Raw genomic sequence first — 22888 nt, 5'->3', positions numbered from 1 at the left:
CGCACGCAGCAACAAAGACCCAACGCAGCCAAAAAAAAAAAAAAAAAAAGGGTAATGACTGAGAAATTTGTGACAGTAGTGGAAAGAGAGCTGTCCCCAGGTACAGTAATCCAATCTCAAGCAGGATAAACCAAAAGAAATTTATACTTAGACACATTATACATGTGTCTAAATGATTATCTTTTAACAGCAAAAGTGATCATGTTTTCGATGTGCTGAGAGATAAACAATAATCAACCTAGAATTTATAACCAGTGAGACTCTTTCAAGAATGAAAGCAAATAGGGACTTCCCTGGTGGTCCAGTGGTTGAGACTCTGTGCTCCCAATGCAGGGGACCCAGGTTCGATCCCTGGTCAGGGAACTAGATCCCGCATGCTGCAACTAAAAAAAAAAGGAAGATCCCGCGTGCTGCAACTAAGACCTGGCGCAACCAAATAATAAATAAATACTTTTTTAAAAAGAAGGAAGCAAATAAAGAATTTTCAAACAAATAAAAACAGCTTCACTAAAGAAAGAATTTAAATATATACTTCAAGCAGGAGGAAAATGATCCTAGTTACAAGGTATATTCTTTTAGGAGGAAGATCAAGAACTCTAGGGTTGAGAGACCTCTATCTACTCTTCAGGAGACATGTTTGCTTACCTCTCAGGTAAGTTTGCTTTTACTTCTTTTACTTCTTTTTGGGATCTGTAGTTTCTTACTTTCATGCCAGCCCAGTGAGGTGTTAAGAAAAGTTGTTATAAAAAATATTTTATCTAGCATTTTAGTTATTTCATTTGGGCAGGATTGCCCACTCACCTGCAGGAGATGAAAGTCCTTCTAACAACTTCTTTAGGTTAACTCTCCCTGACTCTTCAGTCTACATGGAGTCCATGTTACCCATCCTCCTGGCATGTTGTACCTTCCCCTTGTAGCACATACATCAGCTATGTTTTCACACTTATTTGTATGCTCTTTAACTTAATTGTCTACTCACCCCATTAGAAATCTAAGGGCTAGGTCTGTATCACTCTGTTTTATTCCCACACCTTAGCAAGTGCTTGGCCCATAGTAGGTATTCAGTAAACATTTATTGAGTAAATAATGTCTACTTAATTAGATATTTTAATGTCTAAAAGTAAAATTAATTAATGAGTAATTAATTTTGAGTGAGAAGCCAATATTAGGTATTAGATCAAACACAGCTGTGTGTCTCTGCTTCAGGTCCAGCCTTGGAGACAGTACTCAGGGCTGGTGAATTCCCATAGAACTATGCTGTCTAATATGGCAGTCATTAGCCACATGTGGCCATTTAAATTACTAAAATTAATTAAAATTTAAAGTTCCTCACTCACACTAGCCACTGGTGGCTATCCTATTGGATACTGTAGACATAGAACATTTCCATTATCACAGAAAGTTCTACTGGAAGTGCTGCCTTAGAATTCTCAAGAATTCTTAACTGCTCCTCTGTCTCTCTTTTGCTCTTGCTCTCAGCCTTTCTTTCTCTCTCTCCCCACCCCTAAACCAAGTGCAGGGATTGTCTTATTATTAGTGACTTATAATGGTTCTTTTGAACAAGAAGATGCTGGGTACTATGGGTGACTAGCACCATCTCACTTTTCTTTCTTTTAAATTCCTGAGCTATTGTTTACTAATACATTCTTTTATTCCTATTTCTAACTGAAGCTGAATGTTACTTGGGTAGAAAGCCTAATTGCTTTCTTTTCTAGGTCCTTAAACCCTTTGCTAATGTTTCAGTCTGAGAGTTCCCAAAGCCAGGGTTCTAGGAGAGTTTGGCATGTCTGAACAGCTGAACTACGAGATAATGGAGTAGGTCCAGCGGGGTGTGGGAGCAGGGCATTCTCTCAATAAAAGAGCTCCCCTCTCTGTACACATGGCCAGTTAATTGGCCATTCTGGGAAAGCATGGATGGGGAGGGGGGGCCTCTGAGAATCACCAGTGACAGTTAAGTGGCCTTTTGTTGATGTCCTCTGCTGAACAACTTTGTTGGATTTAGTCTCTGCCTTTCCTCCACCTCCTGCAGATTTTCTGTTAGATTCATCATTTACCATTCAGGCATCATCTTTCACTTTCTCCTTCTAATATGACTGCTTTGTGTGCTGGCCTCTGCTTTATTCCTACCGTTCCCACACTGTAAAGGGGGCTGTGTGGGGCTTCAGCAGCACTGAGAAATTGACTCTGCTTTCTGTTGAGAACTATAATAATGACTGCAGTGACCTTCATGTATAGCAGAAAATGCACTACCTATCCTGGCATAATGGTGACCACCTGAAGATAGAGAAAAGGGACTCTTCACTGAATTCCTTCTCATAGAATAGACATTTCCTTTGTTCCCCTCTCCATTTTCTTCTCTCCCCTTCTCTCCACTGCAACTGGAGTCCTGAGCTAAGATGCAGCTGTGACTAAGAGCTAATGCTTTGAGATAATGACATTATATTTTGCAGGCTTTGCCAAGCCAATTCACCCAAGTTGTCTCATCTAATATGCTCCCCCCCAAAATCCTGTGAAGCAGGGAGGAGAGATTTTATTAACCCCGTTTGATTGACTGATGAGTAAATTGAGACTTAGAGAGATTAGGTCAATTGCCCCAGACCTTTTAGACAGGAAGTGAGCACCGGCTCTGTGTCTAAACTCGGCATTGTTTCAGTGGTGTCCACGTCCTTATGTGCCAGGAGGATATGTGTGAGTGGATGGGGAGGGAGAAGGAGCACAGAGAAAAGATTAGGAAGAGGGAGGAAAGGAATAGTTTCCTTGGGCCTCTGGCTTCTCTCATCTTTCTCTGGAGATGGAGGATTCGATGTTCACGAGAGGCTGGCCCAGCAAACCTCTGGGGAGGAAAACAGCTAAAGGCCTTGTCTTCCTCTTTCCCTCCCCTCCTCCCTTTCTCAGGAGAAGACTCACCTAGAAGTGGAGAGGGGCGCCCCAGCTCTCCAAGGCCTGGCGTGTGGGAATCCCACGCAGGGTCTCCCCAGAGAGAGCCTAACGCACATTCTCGGGTCTGCCCTGTCGGCCTTTAGGTGCTCTGCTGTCCTGAGGCCTGGCCATGCCTGTGCACGAGGAAAGCCCCTGAAGTGCGCCTGGAGGAAGAAGCATGCAGGGCTTCCCCAGAGGAAGTGTGGGACGAGGGCTGTCCCCTGTGGACAGGCAGACACTCCTGGTCTGCAGCTTTATCCTGGCAGCAGCTTTGGGCCAAATGAATTTCACAGAGTGAGTGGCTGCTCCTTAGTGGGAGGGAGGATTGCTGGGAGCCAGGTGACCGGGTGGCCCAGCGGGACCTGATCAAGGTGAAGGGATTCAGGATTTCAGTTTCCATCCTGAACCCACTTCCAACTACGTCACCTCTCAATTTCATGTGCGAGGGCAGGACATGCAGCTGTATTATTGTGCCCCCCCCAACCTAGAGTTCTTAGTCTGGACTCCAAGGGTAAGCTTTCAGGGCTCCAAGAATCCCCTGAAATCATATGTAAAATTTTTTGTGTATTTACTTTTTTTCTGGAGGAAGTGTTTGTAACTTTTCTCCAATTCTTAAAAAAGTTATAACCCCCCAAAGACTGTGTACTCCTAATGTATGGGTGTGGTATTGTCTTCCTTTGAGTAAAAATAAGTATGAGTATTACATACCCTCTACGGACATGATTTCTCAGCTTCCCAAAGATCCCGCAAGGTAACCACTCCATGGTATTTCCATAGTAGAGAAGAGGAGACACAAGCTTAGAGAGGGGGTTCATCATCCAGGGTGTCAGAGCCGGTCAGGGAGGGAGCCATCGCCATCCCAGGCTCAGACCCCAGAGGTCACACTGCAGGCTGCTCAGTTACATGACCTCCCCACCCCTCCAGAGGGACAGGAAGGAGCTCAGCTTCCCCCTATGAGGTAGTTTGAGATTGATCTCTTCCCTGTCCTGCGGCTCTTGGGAGAAGGCAGGAGAGGGCACGGGGTTGGGGGCAGACGTGGCCTTGGGCCCTTGTATGAAGAGCATATGGGGCCACCATTGGTGCCCCTGACTCCCTGTATCTATTCCTTTCTCTCCTTTACTCCTTTTGTTCTCCCTCCCTCCTCCATTCGCCACATTCCTTTCCCATCCTGTTTCCCCTGTCTTAGCATCGGCTTCCTCAGCGGCACTGACAGGCTTCTTTTATTTAGTCTCCTGGGTGGTCTGTCCTTGGGGCTGGAGAGACCACTCGTCCTGGGCTAAAGGGCTTTCGTGCTTCCCAGGGCTACAAGTCCTTCTGCTCAGGGGTCCTCTAGCCTCCCCGCTGTCCTGCCAGGTCCCCGCAGCCTGGCCTCTTTTCCGCTCTGCCTCTCCCAAGCAGCACAGTCTTCCAGGAATCCCTCTGAGCAGCTCCTTCCACCCTCTCTGTGTCTTTCCAGTGACCAGGTTCTTCGAGTCCTGGCTAAAAATGAGAAGCAACTTTCACTTCTCAGGGATCTGGGGGGCCTGAAGCCCCAGAAGGTGAGGACTCCACAGGGCTTGGGGACGAGTTCTCTCCTCCCTCACAGCGGCCTGCACGTTTGGCTCCATGTCCTGCTTCCCCCACCCCAAACCTGCCCTCTGGGTGTGTCTGCCAAAGATCACAACACTGTGGAAAAATCAAATGTGGCTCCTCTTCAGAAGAGGTTGGGAACACTCACCTGGAAGGTTGGGTGGCCCTTCTTGGCTTTCCCCTCTGTCCAGTAGGGGGGCTGCCCTGAAAATGGCTGGAATGGCCTGAAGCCACACGAGAGGTACATGTATCTCTGGGTGGTATGCCATGCAGCATGCAGACTGGACACATCTGTTTCCCAATTGAAATGGCTTAGCTTGGCAAACCTGTGTTTTATTTGGGTTCGTCCCTGTCAGCCTGAGCATTGGTTTCTGAGAACATTTGTCCTCAGCAAGTATTCCACAAAGGAAAACATTTTCTTCAATAATAGAAGGGTTTTGTTTGAGGGCTGTTGAAACAACCTGATATTTCTGGATGTGGCCCAAAGCCCACGTTCCTATTCGTTTGAGTGCCCCTATCAACCAGGACTCAGAAAACTTTATAATAAGTCTCTCCATTTTACAAACTGAAGAATAGACATGGCAGTCAGATGGCACAGGGATCCAGATCAGGCCTCTGCTACCCCTTTGGGGTTTAGGGGCAGTGATGTCCCCCTCTTCTCGCCAGGGTTCTTGTCCGTGTTAATGTCCCAGATGATGAGCCGTCTCATCTTTAGAAATTATTTTGGGCTCTTTGGATCCAGCTGAAGTTACATTGTGTGAGTGAGGCTGGGAGATGAGGTGTTTAACGTCAGGGAAGGAAACTCAGTGACTTAGGGATTTTGTTTGTCCCTGTCTTTCTGCTTGGCCTTAGGGGTTTCATTTTGGAACTGGGGCCCTTTCAACTGTATAAGAGAAGAACATCTGGCCCTCCAGGGTGCCTACAGGATTGTGTGATAAACATGCCCATTTTTTTCTCCTTTGTGATCAAGGTGGACTTCTGGCGTGGCCTAGCCACGCCCAGCCTTCCTGTGGATAGGAGGGTTCCTTTCTCTGAACTGAAGGACATCAAAGCTTACCTGGAGTCTCGTGGCTTTGCTTACAGCATCATGATAAAGGACATCCAGGTGAGGTCCTGCCCCAGCGCTGCGGCTGGGGTCTCACCTTCATATCCTGTTTTGGTTTGGGCCCAACATGGAGAAAGAACATCCAGGGCTAAAATGGACGTTTTCTTTCTGGAGTTTCATCTGCATTTTTGTGAACCTGCCATGGAAAGAATGAAACCTCACACTTCTCAAGGAAAATTTAAATCTAAGACAGACTTCATAAGTCATAGTATGGTAATGGCAGGGTAGCTTGTGGAGTCCTCTTTTTTTTTTTTTTAATTAAAATTAAAAAAATTTTATACAATTTTAAAGGTTACTTTCCATTTACAGTTATAACAAAATATTGGCTATATTCCTTGTGTTGTACAATACATCCTTGAGCCTGTCTTACACCCAACAGTTTGTACCTGCCACTCCCCAACCCCTATATTGCCCCTCCTCCCCCCACTGTTAACCACTAGTTTGTTCTCTATACCTGTGAGTCTGCTTCTCTTTTGTTATATTCACTAGTTGTTGTGTTTTTAAGATTACTTGTGGTGTCCTCTTATGGAGGAATTTGTAGTTCATGGCAAAGGAGGAGAGGGGGGAGAAGGGAGACAGGAGGAAATGGCTCAGGTCTTTTCTAGGCACCATGGGGAGGGAGGCAGCTCTTCTGGATGGCTCCTTTTGCTTTTCTGACTGCTCCCTCCTCTCCCTGTTGTGTCTCAGCCATTTGATAGCAGGGGATTCCTTCACTCCAGAGAGGCAGGAAGAGGTGAGAGAAGCCGAGTGTGAGCCCTGCTGCGGTTTCCTTCCCCCCACCTCCACTGCAGGGCTCTCAGAACTGGGCGCCTCTCCCAGGCAGGATTCTGCCAGAGGAACAGCTTTGGGAGAAGCAGCTGCAGGCCTGCTCTTGGGGAGGGCGAAGGGAGACTTCATCCCAGGCACCCCATTGCCCCCAACACTTGTTGCTGCACCTTACAGCGTCTTTTCTGAATGTCATGAAATTCTATTTTAATTGTTCTGTCTTCAAGGATATCCCAAGGAGTCTCTTTCCTAAATCGAATCTTTTGGGCATCACTGGGTTAGACCTCTCTGGCTGCACCCCTCCGCAGACGCTGTCGTGTACCTGTAGATTTGTATCCACATAGATTCCTGCGCAGCCACATTGTGCTGCAGCTAATCTCCTCTAAGGGTTTTGCGTGTGGGAATACACAGTCCCCAGAGCGCACACACTTGACACCACATGCCATTGGGTGCATTCCTTCCCATGTCAGCACGGGGCTGGGGCGCTGCGGTCCATTCAAAGACCTTTCTTCCTCCTCAGGCACATCTGTTTCCCGCTCAACATTTCCCTAATTAAATTCCCCACAAACAAAAATGGGGAAACTCCCACAGACAAGAGAGGCTACCACATCAAAAGACTCAGTGCTCAATTCTCATTTTTCGCCCTTGCCTGCATTTTGAAGTTTGCATTTCCCTGCTTCTGTCCTGCCCTGGAGACCCTGCAGCATTTGGCAAACAGATATGAAGGGGTCTCTGAAATTTTTCTGTTGTTTTCTGCGTATCAGGAATGGACCCAGAGGCACCTGTGAGTCTCCCCCGCTTCACCAGCTCCTCTGGAACTGTCTTCTCCTGTCATCCCCGGCCCCTGGATTCCCTTCGCCTGCGGGAAACGGGGAGCTTGTCACGCCCTCTCAGTAAAATGCCCTCGACTCGGGGCCCTAACCCAGTCTGGCAGGATTTTCACCAACAACTTGCTCTGTCTGCAACGCATCAAGCTCTGATTGTTATACTTGAGATCACATTTTGGCTCCCAGGGAGCTGGGGCTGGGAGGAGGCTGCTGTGTTGAGTTGATTTGTGGTGATGATGGGAGAAGGTGTCTAGGAGGAGGGAAGCTCAGAGGTGCTAACAGGAGGGAAGGGCTTTGCACCACTCAGGTTGTTGGCCTCCAGTCTCATGTTTTAGTTATTGATGCACAGACCTGGTTGCCTTCTGTCTTCTGGATCACCTCACCCCAGTGTCTGGCATAGTGTCTCCTGCATGGTGGGCCCTCAACCACTGTGTGCTGAATGAATCGCTCTATTGGCAGGTTCAGGAGGAGCATTCCCGGAGAGAGACCTGACTAATATGCTGGTCTTTGTCTCCAGAGCCCCCTCCCCTGAGCCCCTCAAGGTGCAGAATCATTTGCCTTATCTATCTTTATATCCCAGCACCTACCATAGGGCCTGCCACTTAGGCGGGGCTTAGTAAATGTCAGTTGACTTAATGGACATGGGAAGGAGAGGGAAGAGGAGAGAGTATGCTTGCTTGTTAGTACCAGGCTGAGAGAAAGTGTGAAAAACCTTGGTGCCAGCTTTTACTTTGGCCAGAGGCGCTGGAGATTTTTGAGGAAGGGAAGTGCCCCCTGCCACTCCTGCCTTGTGATCAGAGGGATGCTTGAGACGAGCTTATTTATTCCACCCACAGATACAGAGATACCTCCTGTGTGCTGGGTATTTGGCAAGGCACTGGAAAAACAAAGATAAAAAAATCTAGTCACTGGATCCAGGGGCGCTTGAGAGCTGTGGGGATGGGGGAGTGGAGGGGAGTAAATCAGTGATTACAATGGAGTGGATGATGCGATGATGGAGTGGAGCAGGTTGCTATGGGAGCAAGTACAAGAGGCACTGCATGTCGCTCTGAGGCTCTGAGAAGGCGGTAATTACGGTGTGGCTGAAGAGCAGGAGAGGGGGGGTTGGGGAGGGGAAGGGGCCTATGATTGGCACTGAGGCCAGACCAGAGCACAAAGGGCATCCTCCACCAGGTGAACAAGTCAAGATAAAATCCCAAAAACCGTGGGGAAGCCATCAGAGGGCTCTGACATCAAATTTGCATTTTAAGAACAATCCCTCTTGACAGTGACAATGTTGACAATGTTGAGTTGGGGACAGGAACAGGGAGAGACTGACAGACAGAAGGGTGGTGAGGAAATTGCAGTGGGCCAGGGAAGAAATTATCTGATTCCGAGTGAGCTGTATTTGCATTTAATTTTTCTCACCTCCTCATTCTTTTCAGCCCTATGGTTTTGTGTTTTTTTTTCCCTGGGATGAGTCACCATGGAAAAGCTTCACTTGAGCAATCAGCTCTGTGGATTTTAATGGCTTTTTTCTGATTACAAAATTAATAAATATTCATGGTAGATAATTTGGAAAATAGGGGAAAGCACAAAGGAGAAAACAAAAATCACCCATGCTCCAAGCACGCTCTAGAGCAAAATACAGTTTAGTGTAAATACTGCTTCACCAATTTTCCCCTCTCTCCTGGATCATTCCCATTAGCATACAAATATAGAGTTATTTCTCTCATCTTAAAAAGGTCCTCTCTTGATCCTTTCCCCCACCTCTAGCTATCACCCCATTTCTCCTCTTCCTCACAGAGCAGAGCTCCTGGAAATATTGACTGTACTTACCATCTCCATCCCTCTCCTCGGGTGGACCGTCCATCCCTTGCTTCACCTCAGCTGCCCTTGACAATGTCACACACAGCTCCTAGGTCCAACTCGGCAGTCAGCTCTGAGTGTGCAGTGTCCTGTTTTTTCATTTTTCAGCCTGACTGGTCACTCTCTCCTCTCTGGAACACGTCTCTCCTTCTGGGTTCTGCGGCACTACACTCTCCTGGTTGTCTCCTTCTGGCTTCCACGACACTACACTCTCCTGGTTGTCCCATCTTACTGGCTGCTCCTTTGCATGTTGTTTCCCTGTTTCCCAGCTCTGTCCTTCGACCTCTCCTCTATCCCCTCATCCAGGATCATGGCATTGAATACCTTCAGCCTCCTGAATACTCCCATATTTATAGCTCCAGCCAGACTTATATATCTGACCTGAACTCCAGACTGACATATCTGACCATCTACTTGGCATTTCCACCTAGGTGTCTAATGGGAATAGCAAACTTCACAGGAAAAAACCTAGCTCCGCTGGCCACTCCCTGGCCTGCTCCTCCATAGCCTTCCCCTGGCCTGCTCCTCCATAGCCAACTCAGGAAATGGCAGTGCCATCCTCCCGTCACTCAGACAAGAAACCTGGAGTCATCCTTGACTCTTTTCTCACATCCCACGGGTGGTCCATTAGCAAATCCTATCAGCTCTCCCTTCAAAATATATCTTACCACATCCTATTCTATAACCACGGGTCGACACCCCATCAGCCTTCACTTGGATTATTCTGGTAGTTTCCTAACGGTTCTCCCTGATTCCACCCTTGCCACCTTATTGCCTAGCCTCAAAACAGCAGAGGTGACCTTTAAAAATACGCAAGTCCTATTATGTCACTCCTCTGCTTAAAACCCTCAGTGTCTCCCCACCTCATTCAAAGTAAAACCCAAAGTCCTTAAGACTGCTGTAAGGCTCTACACGATGCAAGCCCCACCCCACGTCACTGGCCATTCTCCCCTTGCTCACTCTGCTCCAGGCACTGGAACCTGCTTGATGTTCCTCCAGCTTGCCTGACCTATTCCTGCTTCAGTGCCCTTGACTAGGATCATACCTCGGGGCCTTTGCACTTGCTGGTCCTTGTAGCTGGAATGCTGCTTCTACAGATATCGGCATGGCTTATTCCCGCACTACTTTCAACACTTGATTCACATATCAACTTTTCACCCTATTTTAAGTTGTACCCTTCTCCTCCCACACTCCCCCAGTTCCCGCCCTCACTTTTCTCCTTGGCACGTACAGCTTTCTAATATTCTATATGATTTACTTATTTGTCTTGTTTATTGTCTGTCTCCCCTACCAGACTGTCAGCTCCATGAGGGCAGGCAATTTTGTTTTGTTGGCTGCCATATCTTTAGTGCCCAGTGTGTTCTTCACAAACACTGGTCTGCTGAGTAGAAGAGATTAAAAAGTGGGAAAGGTGTTGGCTGGGGTGGGGGTGGGTGGCAGCTCTAAAGAGGAGAGGAAGACAGGAATAGGTGAGGAAAGGAAGGAATCATGGGTGAGGCCCTGAGGGAGAGCCAGAGTCTGGCTGCACGGGGGTAGGGGGCTGAGGAGGGTTGGGGGTAGGGGTTAGGAGACAGGGACAGAAGAAGGACTAGGCCCCTCTCTTAGTCCCAGGGAGGTGCAGGGGCTGCCTGACTCACCCAAGTGACCACTAATGGGGGTCCCCTGCTGTCCAAGTCCTGCAGACACCACTTCTCCCTGGAGGAACCCAGATTTCCTGGTCATGCCCTGTAATGATTATTCCACCACAGAGTCCTGGAGTCACCCACGAGTTACTGTTGTTGTCCTGTCATTGTCATCATCATCATAGCTGGCATTTACTGCATGCTAGGCAATCTTCTAAGCATTTTACATGTATTCACCCTTCTAATCCTCACAAGAACACTTCAAGTATGTGTGAAAGTACATGGTAACATGACCCGCATTTTATGAAGGTGCAGAGAATTTCCTAATTTGGGAGACTGAGGCACAGAGAACTTCGAAATTTGCCCAAGTTAGTGACAACGTCAGGATTTAATCTGAGACAGCCCGGCTCCAGGCCCTGGACTCTACTCTTGTGCCGTCTGCCTTCTCAAGCGGTGTCATTGTTGTTCTTATGGTGTTTTAGCTTTGCCTTTTGGGCAGGGAAGCCCTGGTTCGGTCTTGAATTCTGAGGGGTCCATCCTAACAGCCCCAGATCTGTACCCCCTCACCCGCCATCCAAACGTAGGCATGGACTGTAACTGCCACCAGCCATGCAGCTGCTACTGCAAACGTTAGGCCTGGAAGAGGAGGCCAGGGATGCATGAGGAGAGGTGACTGCCCTCCTCACAGAGCGAGCATTAGAGCCCATCTCCTGCCCGCCACCACTGTTTCTGTGAACTTCGTCCATTTTACTTCTGTGGTTGGAGTGAGCTGTGAATGCAGATTCCCCTCAGGCGCATCTTCACCTTTGGGGCCCACGGTCCTCCAGCCCCCCATCTTGGAGGTGCTGTTCTTAATGTCCCCATCCTTCCTTGCTCCTGTCATAAATTAATTTACACCGAGGTATTACTTTCCCTGTCAGCTTATGGCTTCCAGGAGGCAAATGGCTTACTTCTGAGTCTTTTTTTTCTCTGAGAAGCCTGACAGGGCTGTAATTAGGCAAGCCTGTGGCAAGTCTGCATTCTTAGTTCTCCCATCCCCTTCCCTCAGCCCTGTGAAGGGAGCAAACATCTGCGTATTTTTCAGGCCAGGGTAGATTAATGTTCCTGGAATCGAGGGCCCAGCTGTGAGGGCTGAGCATTCCCAATTTGTAAGCGGGTGTCATATCCATTCACAAGGCTGTGAGCGTGTTTGGAAAGTTATTTGCAGTTTAGTGCCGACTTCCCATTTGCCTCCAAGCTGTTGTTTGGAACAAAGGACAGCCTTATGGGAAGTCTCTTCCTGTGGGTGTCCCTGAGCTGTGGGGAAAGAACTGGGTCCTCCGGTCCTATCTTCCCAATTTTTCTTCCCTCTCCTCCACCTTCACTCACCACCTCCATCCCTAGGAAGTTAGATGTATGGACCCTTTAACTTTATGGCGTTGGGGCCCTGACTCCGGGTGTGTTTGCCTGACCTGCTCTCTGCCCTGCAGCTGCTCAGTGCAGCTGGTCATGCCCGGCCCACAGTGAGGGACACACATTGGTCATGGAGGCTGCTGAGATTTCCGTTGATTTTCTGGGAAGAAGACAAATTTCCTTTGTTAGAGCTTCCCAGGCTGGTGCTTGTGCCAGTGAGGATCAGGGCTCCTCCAGCCATCTCTTAACTAAACCAGCAATCCCAGCTTTGCCCAAGTGGGAACGTCCCCAGCCCAGCCAGTTCAGCTAGAGAACATTGCAATTACAAATGCCTAGCGTGTAGTTGGTGCTCAAAAAGAGAATGAAATGAGCCCCAAACATTGACTTCCACTCCCATTTAAAAATCTGTGAACTTGAGGGTTGTGAGCAAGCTGACAGGGGTGGTGGGGTGAGTGTGTCATCTGGTAGTGGCCTCCGCTGCAGCGGGGCGGGGCGGGGGTGTCTCTTCCAGCCCTGGGACTGAAGGCGCCATGGCTGCTGCTTTATTTTTAGCCATTTGGGTGTTTTATCTTTGTTTTAGTATTATTTATTCATTTAGAAGATTTTCCTTATTGAAGTAGTGTGAGCATGTTGCCAAAATGCAAAAATAGAGAAAGGGAAAAATTGCTTGAAATCATAATCTTTCTCTCCTAACAGGCATGTTAGCATTTTGGGGTTTTTTTTTTGACATTTTACTCTGTTGTTTTCCTGTGCTTGGGGTATTGCCTTTTCATTATTTTAAAGCACTTTTAAATTACAAGAATAGTATGATGGACTTTTCACCTGTTGTTCATATTTTATATGTGTGCTTACTCTTTCTCTCTCTCTCTATGTACACACACACACACACACACACACACATACATATAGACATGTACGTGTGTGTGTGTGTGTGTGTGTGTGTGTGTGAGATTCTTATTAGCTTTCAGTTTTGATAGCTAGCTGGCCTTAAGGAACATAATGTTAGAAACTAGGATACCTGGACTTTTATCTCACCTCTGCCCCTAGTTAGCTTTGCTATTAAGTCTCTTTAACTCTCTAATTTGCTTTTTCTCTAAAACATGAATAGCTAATTCTTGCCCTGTCATCAGGTCATCTGACCAGATCAACCGAGATGATGAGTGTACAGATGCTTGGTTAAACTAAAAGACTCTGGCCTGAAGCAAGGCACTATCAGGATTTACTTGTGACCCAGAACTGCAAACCAGAGTGACTCTGGGTTGACGGCCTCTGCTTTCCCAGCACCCCTGTGGCAAAGGGGCCCAGGCACCTCCCGTGCTGCACAGGCAGGGCTGAGTCCTGGGGTGCTTCAGTCCCTGGGTGTCAATGTAAGGGTATGAGCTTAGGGTGAAGGGCACCTGCCCACCTCACTGAGTCCCGAGCTGGGAAAAATGCCCCAGGATGATGTGGGAGGTCATTTCAACCCAGGCACTATACTGCCCTCTCTGTGGGAAGTACCACATGAGGATTGTGTGCCAGCTCCAAATTGCCACTCAAGGAAGGACATTGCTTTGGCTCACCTGTACTTGTGTTTAAGAGGCAGTTAAGATGGTGAGTGACAGACTGTTGGCACATTAATTACAATGATTTGGACTGGCTTTTCGAATGGCTTGGACATCAACTGTGTGGACTACTTCCTGGGGCAGAGTGCATGCTGTGGGTCAGGGGAGCTCTCTGCTCCCCCAGGGGTCAGTGTACATAGTTCAGCTTGGGCTTTGGCTCAACAGAGTGTTCACAGAGGACAAAAGCAATGTTGGCAGTAGCCCATGAGCATCTTTTCCAAGACACTTTTATATCTTTTATTACATTTTATCCTTTTGAGATGGGCAAGGCAAGTCCCAATTTTCAAGCTGAGGAAACCAAGATCAAGGTTCCACAGCAAGTTAGTGGCAATGGCACACTTAGAACCAGGTTCTCCAAACTCCTTGTCCTGTGCTCATCTGGGAAATGGCGGCATGAATGCCAGCTTGCCAAGCGGAAGAATCACCCAGCAACCTGGCATCTCCTCCTTTTGCGCAGTTCACACTCACAGTGGCTCATTCTCCCATGTCGATGCTGTCTTTGTGCAGCCAGCTGAGGCAGGGCTCAGAAGAGACATGCCTGGCCAAGCCTCCTCTTCCTTCCTAGGTGCTGCTGGACGCGGAGAGAGAAACCATGGCGAAATCCCGCCGGCTGGAGCGCAGCACCAGTAGCTTCAGTTACTCCTAATATCACACGCTGGAGGAGGTGGGTCTGCCGGGTCAGGCTCTGGACTCTGTTGTCCTCTTGAGCCCTCAGGGTCTCCAGCCTCAGGACTCTGGGGTCTACAGGAGACTGTGAGCTGACGCTTGGGGAGTGCAGAGCACACACTGGGAGACAGGAGGTAGAAAGCTCAAGGAGGTCCAGAAGCCAGGATTCAGACAGAGCAGACTGTGGCTCAACAGTGCAGTCCACAGCAGGCGTGGGACCGGAGTAATGGGTCTGCGAGGTGGAACACTAGAGCAGGGATCCAGCACCAGCCAGAACAGAGCAGGTAGAGACACCTTCCTATCTGACATTCTGGCTAGGGATCCAGGGGTCTTAACCTCTGCACGACCATTCCTGTGTTAAGTGACCCCAGCTGTGAGTACTAGAGCATAGAGGGACAGGAAGCTAGGCATGTGAGAGAGCCATTCTGTAGAATTAAAGAGTTGCCTTCATCTGGAGAAAATTTATGATTACAGTTATAGCCATCGAGGGCAGGCATGACTGATTGTGACTTGTTTATAAAGGTAGAATATGCAAGAAAAGCATAGAGATGCCCAGTCGAGAAAGAAACTCTAGGCACACGTCCTATTTCCATGTAAAGGATGACATTATTGATATTGTCCATCTATTATTATCATTATCACTCTCCCTGTTTCACAAAGTCCATTAATAGAGGATCCATTTTCTTTCATATATTTGTTAATTTAATTATATATTGGAAGAAAAAGAGAATGAGTTAGTATATTCCATCAGTATTTATTGATGTCAGAGATAAATAATCCTGCCTTCAGGAGACTTAGAATCTAAAAGGGTCAGGATGACTAAAAACAACACTGCAAGGACTATGAGATCTGTCAAATGGATTGAACGGGCCAATAAAGTGGAAGCAAGAGAAACTTCCAACCAGAGAGAGCCTTGCAGGCCGACCCTGGGGACTGAGTAGGCTCAGCACATGCTGCTCTTCCAGGCAAGGCTTAGGAAGAGCCTGGGAATCCAGGCTAACCACAGCTCCTGCCTTAGACCCAAGGTAGTCTTTGATTTTTGTGATACTTTTAGATCCTCAAGGGAGGTGGGAAAGCATTAAAGAGGGTGGGATGGGGCAAGGAGAATACTTAGAGAGATCCTGGGGTTTGCCCCCTCCCTGCTTAACTGCCCATCTGAGAAACTTCATTCCTTTCAGATATATACCTGGATCGACAACTTTGTAACTGAGCATTCAGATATTGTCTCAAAAATTCAGATTGGCCACAGCTTTGAAAATCGGTCCATTCTTGTTCTGAAGGTAAAAGCTAGCAGTGTTGACCACCAGACTGTACAGTGAGTGCCTCTGGCATAAGTTGAGCTCATATGGGGTTGTGGCTGGGTTGGAGTTTTAGGGAGAGAGATGTGTACACTCTTGTCCCGAGGTGACCCACAAGCTTTGGGATGGTGGTGTTCAGGGACCCACCCTTGTAGGTGTGGACAGGTGGTAGTGCAGTGATCTGGCACGTCTGGGTCAGGAATCTGGTGGGAGGGTTGCTAAGGAGATAGAACTGCAGAGTGGCAGTCATCACCTTGGACTTGGGATGTGAGTGTGAGTGAGTCAGCATTCTTCCTGTTAACCTCAGTTACTTCATCTGTTCAATGGGAAGAGCGGTACCCGGAGGCTTCATTTACAACAACTGAGGTCATCTGGCTCAGGCAGCCCCACAGATAGGCCTGAGTCTATGAGGACACCTTTCAGCCCTTCACAGGGGCCACTGGAAACAGAGCTCTAGTAAACTTGGCAGCAGCAGTGCCCTTGGCCATGAAGGAGGCAGAATGGGTGAGAGTGTGGAGCCTACGGGAAAATGATTCTTTGTGTGTGCCCTAAAGGGCACTCAGGAGCATGGACCACGCAGGGCATTTGACATCCAGCTCTCAGAGAAGACAGGCACTGCAGTCCTCAGCAATGCCCTGGGGGACTCTTCTGTAGGGTCAAGTGGTCTCATCAGGACTTGACTTCGCCTGTGCCTGCTTTGATTTCCCTTAAGGGCTGTCTGTGTTCCCCCTTTAATGCTGTCTAAAACCTTGCTACTCAGTGCGGTCCTTGGACCAGCAGTAGCAGCATTCCTGGGAGCTTGTTAGAAACTCCCAGCCACACACCCGTTTCCAGATCTACTGAATCAGAATCTGCATTTTACTGAGCTCCCCGGAGGATTCATGTGCCCTTCAAAGTTTGAGAAGCACTAGTCTAAAATACTTTCAAACTTGGGAAATTCTGTGCCTCTGGCTGGATCACTTTGCTCTCCAAGAGCATCACTGTGTCTCCAGGGCACCCCCACACGTGTGCACTTTCTATGTGCTCATGCACAGGTACCTCCACCTACAGCCCCCCTCTCAGGAATATGGGGCCACTCCAGGCAGTGAGGATATGTCTGGGGCCTCCTTCCAGGCAGTCTAGGGACAGCCCTGTAGCTGTTTTCGTTCAAACTTGTATGGGGCCCGGTGCTTTTCCCCAGTTCAGCACTGGAGGTTCTCAGCGCCCAGCCATCTGGATCGACACTGGAATCCACTCCCGGGAGTGGATCACCCATGCCACCGGCATTTGGACTGCCAGGAAGGTCAGCACGGACCATGGGGGCTGGGCTGGGGTGGATGGGGGCTGCTCAACTAGTTAAGGGCACCTCCAGTTGAAAACTTATTCGTGGTTCTCCTAACCCGGGGCGCTGTCTACGCTCCTGCCCTATGGAACAGCTACCATGTGGTCTGGCCTTTTGCAGCACAGAGCCTCCAGCTGTCCTCTGCCTTCTAGTTGTTTAAAATCCAAGCCTTTGGTTCTGCACAAGGCTGAACCTGATGACTGATGCCACCCCTGCCTGCAGCCACTGGCTGTACAGATGTCCTGCTCTGCTTCGGAGGAGAGCCCAGCAGGGCCTCCTGTCCCTCACCCTGTCCCCACCCTGCCCTTTCTTGCAGATTGTCAATGAATATGGCAAAGACCGCATCGTGACAGATGTACTGAACGCCATGGACATCTTTATGGAGATTGTCTCCAACCCTGATGGGTTTGCTTATACCCACAGCATGGTGAGAGTACCTGAGGGGGAGGGGGTCAAGGATAAGGGGTCAGCTCTGGGGGAATGGAGGAAAGGTCACTGTGGCTTTGGGATGCTTGGCTGAGGTTCCCTAGGGGCAGGCCCCTCGGGGGCTCCTTGCAGAGTGTCACTGAGGCAGGCGGGCTTCTCAGGTACTGTAACTGCAGCTCTTGCCCTTCAGCCTCCCTCTTGCTGCCCAAGGAAGGCCACTGTTGATTGGCTGTGCTTGGGCCTCTCTCCATACCCATGTTTAACCTCATAATACCCCAGGTTTAACCACAAAGCATCTGATCTGCAGCCTTGGCCCAGCCCCATGCCAGCCCCATCCTGCCCTAGAGATTCCTTCCTTTTGCCCCTCCCTGGCCCACCGGACCCCGCTTCCTAGACCAGGATGTCAGAGGCTCCCACCCAGGAATGGGCCCAGTGAATGAGGTCACCTGCCCTGCGCTTTTTCAGAACCGCTTGTGGCGGAAGAGCAAGTCCAGCAGACCCGGAATCTTCTGCATTGGTGTGGATCTTAACAGGAACTGGAAGTCAGGCTTTGGAGGTACTGCAGTCTGCTGCACCCGGGGGCAGGGCTGGAGAGGACTTGGTTCCTGGCACGTCTCCCACACAGTCAGATTATGTTGACTCATAACTGGGGAGGCAAAGCAGTTAGCTAATGCAAGTGAGTCATGGCCAGGGACAGGCAGGCACATGCCTAGGATTGGCCGTGAGGTATGGGGAGAGGTTGCATATGTCTGTTAAATGTATACATATGCTAAGCCTTCATGGGAAACAGCTCCTTGCATGGGGACTAACTGCAAGGGTCAGATCCTAAATATGGCAGAGGGAGGCTTAAGGAGGTCTTGCTCATTGTTCAAAACCCAGAATTTGTGGTGCCCCACCCAAATATCTAGCCCTTCCTTGAATAGAGCATGCCACAAGAAAATGCCTCCAAATTCATTCCCTGAGACCTGTGACCCAAATTTTGCCTTCTGGGGAGGCCAGAACAAAGGTTCAAACGTAGAATAAGTTAGTTCCTTATCATTAACACTGACTTGAGCCTGGCTTTTATTTTTGGCCCAATTACTTTGTGACCCTGGGCTGTTGGACTGTTGTTTACCTGCAGGGTTGTATGGTTCAAGGGAAGGGTAGGCATCTTCCTCCTGAGTGCCCTTGGTGTTCTTCCTGATTATCTCCCTTGCCACGCGAGGGGCTTAGGGACTAGATAGGGAAACTGAGGCTTCCAGAAAGCCCAGAGATGAATATGTGGACCCTGGGAATGCAGCAATTTGATGGTTGGGGTTCTGGGTCTAACCAGGAAAGTCTCCAAAACAGAGGGTTGTATGGGTACAGCCCTCGGCCCCCAGATATTGCTCCCACACTATACTGGGGGATCAGGGTTTGGCTCCACAGGAGACGATGCCATGCTGTTGGCTGCTCCTACCCCCTCGCCATGCTGTTGAAAAGCAGATCTGCAGATGGGAGGTCAAGCCAATGAGATAGAACATTCTAGATCTGGATGCCCATTGCTTTGAAAATCTGATTTGAGTCTGTTCTCATTGAAAAATAAGGACAGCTCTGAAGCATACAGAGCGAGGCCACCAGCCCACAGTGTAGGGGTTGCCTGAGAGTCTGGGGCTGTGTTTTAGCTGCTTGTGTAAGGGAACACAGCCACATAAAATTAGGTGTTTCCACCTCCAAATAACCAGACATTTGCCCCCAAGAGGGCATCCACGTGAGCCCCTCAGAACTGGCTGAAGGGAGTGCCCACGTACCCTGAGACAGACTGGCTAGAAGAAAGACAAATTACCTCTTAAAGAGAATAACTTTTGTGAGTTTCACCACAGGAAAAAAACATCAGTGCATATATATATATATATATATATATATATACACACACACACAATGTAAAAGAAAATATGTGGGAAAAAAAGCCCAGAGGGGACAAAAAGCTCCCATAATCCCACTACCCAAAGATTACTGCTTTTAATAATTTACCATGTCCTTCCAGTGAGTTCCCCTTGCTACAAATCACATTTTTAGAGAAGGAAAAATAAATAGCTAATGACTCCATTAGCAGGTACTTGTGAAACAGGCAGGCTCAGAGGACTTTGACTGTGAAGGGAGAGGCAGACAGCTAATTCCCATTTGGTCAGGGGAAGATTAGTTTATTCTGCTTAGCTCAAAGCAGAACTAACAGCCTGAAGTGTTTCTCCATATTTGGGCAAAGCCACCTGGTCGTTGGCAGGGGAACCACTTTCTATGCGTGGGCTGCAAACGCAGACAAAGCTTGCAGCCTCTCTTGCTCTGCTCATCTGTTGCTGTTTGTCATTCATCAAGTGTAGCAGGTGCAGAGGCTCCCAGCAGACACAACAAACAGGGCCACTTTTAGCTGGGCCAGCTCCAGCCTGTGAGGCTGCTCCTACCCCCTCGTTTCCTGCAGGCACATCCCCTTCTAACCAGGGTCAGTCCTCACCCTAGGCGAGGACCCGAAGACCAAGAAGAGATGCGAGATGCGCTCCCAGGTGACAGAATTGCCTCTGGGCCTGCCTGTGGCCAGGAATAGCAAGTGTCTGGTTAGTGACTCAGGGGGGAAGATTTTGTTTATGGTTTTATTATTGCCTTAATTTAATTGCTGCATAAAGAGTAATCTGTAGATCATCCCTCCCACCGCGCTGCCCTCACCTGCACCCTTGGGGAGGGGACCTGTTTGCTTCAGTCCTAGAGCAGCATCTGAACTGGTGGGCAAGCCTCCCAGCTCTCTGGCCAACTCACTGCCCTGAGGGGTGCTCTGGCATCCTCAGGAGGCTTCAGAAGTTGGGGCAATCCCTGGCCTCTGACTGGGCTTCTGTGCAGTCATTTCAGGGAGGAGGAGTGAGAGCAGGACCTGGGATGCTCTTTCCAGTTGTGTTCCTAACCCACAAATCTTGACCAGCCCAGCCTAGCCCTCCATGACATGGCCCTTGGGGAGGGGAGGAAAACAGAAGAGGAAGAAAAGAGATGGGGAGCAAAGAGTCTAGTAGGAGATGGGAACAAATTAAATTTGTGAACAAAATAGAAGCACAGCTGCTCTTTGCCCTCTCTCCAACTTAGGTCCCCAAGAAGAATTTTCAGAGAGTCTTTGCATCTGTGGTTCCCAGACCAGCCTTGGGCAACTATGGTGATCTAGTCTCTCTTTTCCTCCAAGTTCATGCTGTTCTTGGGCCATGGCTGTGGCAAAGTTTGAGCAGACAATAATCCTGAGCACTCAACTGACCCAAGCCTTTCCCATGGCAGTGGAGGGTCAGCGGAGAAGGATCAGCTCAAAGGGGTCACTGCTCATAGGGGAGGCCAGGTTGGAGACCTACTGGCAACTGCTGAGGCAGGCCTGCCTTTCTAATGGAACCACAGTCAGGACTTAACCAAAGTACAAGCCAAGGGAGCTCCCTACAGGGCTGCAGAGCTGCTGAGTCATGGTGTGGCAACACTCCTCTGATGTACTAGACTAGAGTATGAAGCAGTAACAAATATCCCTCCAAATCTCAGTGGCTTAACACAATAAAAATTTATTTTTCATGCATACAAAGTCCAGTGTGGGTAGGTGACCCTCCTTGACAGCTTTCTTCCACTGGTGACAGAGGGATCCAGGGCACTTCTCCATTTAGAGTTTTTTCCTTCAAGCACACAGACAGAAGAGAGTGTCGAGAAGTCGCGCTTGCTCTTAGCCTCCAACTAGAAGTGACACATCATTACTGCTCACATTCTCATTGGTCAGAAGTAGTCACATGACCTCAACCAAACTGCAAAAGAGGCTAGGAAATGTAGAGGAGTACAGTATATTTTGTGAGCACTAAATGTCTTTCCCAAGCCTGGGAATTTGAACACTTTGGGTGCTTTGATTCTACTTCCAGGAAATGGTTCTAACAACAACCCCTGCTCAGAGACTTATCATGGGCCCTCCCCTCAGTCAGAGCCAGAAGTGGCTGCCATTGTGGACTTCATCACGTCCCACGGGAACATCAAGGCTCTGATCTCCATCCACAGCTACTCTCAGATGCTCATGTACCCCTATGGCCACTCTCTGGAGCCTGTTTCAAACCAGGAAGAGTTGGTGAGATTGGCTGCTTAGGGCTTGGGGGAGGCATCCAGCAGACTCCCAACGGGCCCCATGGTAGGGAGCCGGGGGGTGGGAGGACTTGTTCTCACATGTGATCAAGTTCAAAACTGGAGGTGCTGTGCTTCCTTCTCACAAGAGCCATCTACACGTTCAACTTCCAAGACTCTGAAGTCCCTGCTTCTCAGCAGCTGGTGAGGGTGTGGGAGTGTGGGGAGCGCCGGCATCTCACTCTCTGTATTTAATCTTGCAGTACAGTCTTGCCAAGGATGCAGTGCAGGCCCTGTGTGAGGTTCATGGGATCGAGTACATTTATGGCAGCATCAGCACCACCCTCTGTGAGTGAGCCTTCCCTTGTCTGTTGCTGCTTCAGGCACCACATCCACCTAGGGTCGGGCAGGTGCAAGCTCTGCTGACTGGCAGGCCTGGTTGGCCACAGGGTTGTGCCATAGATCTAGCTGGGCTGGGCCAGAGCTGATTTCCACATTTGAATAGAAGGGTGAATGGTGGTACCCAGACACAGGCACCTGTTTCTTTGCAGCATTAATTAGTGCCTATCTCCCAATGCCTGGGTTACTGCAATGTTCTTTGAGGGTAAATATCCCAAGTCTGGTGGCCTCAAGAAGCTTTCTTTTTGCCAGGGCAGAGATTGCGCTGGGTGAGCAGCGTATGGCCCAGGTTGAGGCCTGGGCCAGGAAGCTTGGTGTGGTCTGGAATGGGTGGGAGTTTGGCCCCCAAACTCTCAGGGCCCACTGTCCTCTCAGGATGCCTCTGTACCTTGTGACCACACCCTGTTCTTCCTTTTGGGGGCATTTCTTTGCCCTTTTGTATCCAGATGTGGCCAGTGGGATCATTGTCGACTGGGCCTATGACAGTGGCATCAAGTACTCCTTCACCTTCGAGCTGCGTGACACGGGGCACTATGGCTTCCTGCTGCCGGCCACACAGATTATCCCCACAGCCCAGGAGACGTGGATGGCCATTCGGACCATCGTGGAGCACACGCTGAATCACCCCTACTGACAATACTGCTGAGGGCAGAGCCAGAGGGTTTGTCTTCTTTCCCAAGGCCTGGGCTCCTCCTGAAACCCAAGTTATGGATCCCTTCCCCACCCCTGCCCTGACTCCTTAGGAAATAAAAACAAGTTTGAAGAGGCTTGGTGGCTTCTGGCACTGACTGCCACCCCTTTGGGCTCAGCATTGAGGAGGGGACAGGGGCCTTGGAAATGCCTCTTCATTCCTCAGGTATCCAGGCGGACAGGGGGACTAGCAGCCCTTCCCTTTTCTCCTCTTGAAATGTTCTCGGGGCCCAGAACAGATAACAGACCCCCTGGAGCTACTAATATACACACTGTCCCTTTGGTATTTACATTTTAAGATGAGCCTGGAGGGGACAGTATTTGATCTGAAGGAGTGGATCTCCAGTGGTGGTGTTTCGAGCA

The 22888-nt window shown here is 49.2% G+C and overlaps 2 protein-coding genes across 2 annotated transcripts in view; both read left to right on the top strand.

The window, feature by feature from the left end:
• Positions 1–281: 281 nt before the first annotated feature.
• Positions 282–22469, top strand: CPA5 (carboxypeptidase A5). Its single transcript, XM_055084834.1, is given in 12 exon segments — positions 282–652; positions 3024–3213; positions 4376–4457; positions 5459–5593; positions 14214–14312; positions 15493–15594; positions 16793–16894; positions 17250–17360; positions 17825–17915; positions 21244–21443; positions 21700–21784; positions 22282–22469. Coding segments are annotated over 11 exon segments (1311 nt in total). The 5' UTR covers positions 282–652; positions 3024–3097.
• Positions 22427–22888, top strand: part of CPA1 (carboxypeptidase A1) — an 18006-nt gene continuing 17544 nt past the window's right edge. The window contains exon 1 of the mRNA XM_055084831.1: positions 22427–22496. The gene's annotated coding sequence lies outside the window, so the exon portion shown is untranslated. The remainder of the gene's footprint in view (positions 22497–22888) is intronic.

The sequence above is a fragment of the Physeter macrocephalus genome, chromosome 5 (genome assembly GCF_002837175.3).
Source record: "Physeter macrocephalus isolate SW-GA chromosome 5, ASM283717v5, whole genome shotgun sequence".
Taxonomy (NCBI): domain Eukaryota; kingdom Metazoa; phylum Chordata; class Mammalia; order Artiodactyla; family Physeteridae; genus Physeter; species Physeter macrocephalus.
The sequence above is the reverse complement of the archived record's forward strand: the minus strand, read 5'-3'. Positions and strand labels throughout refer to the sequence as shown.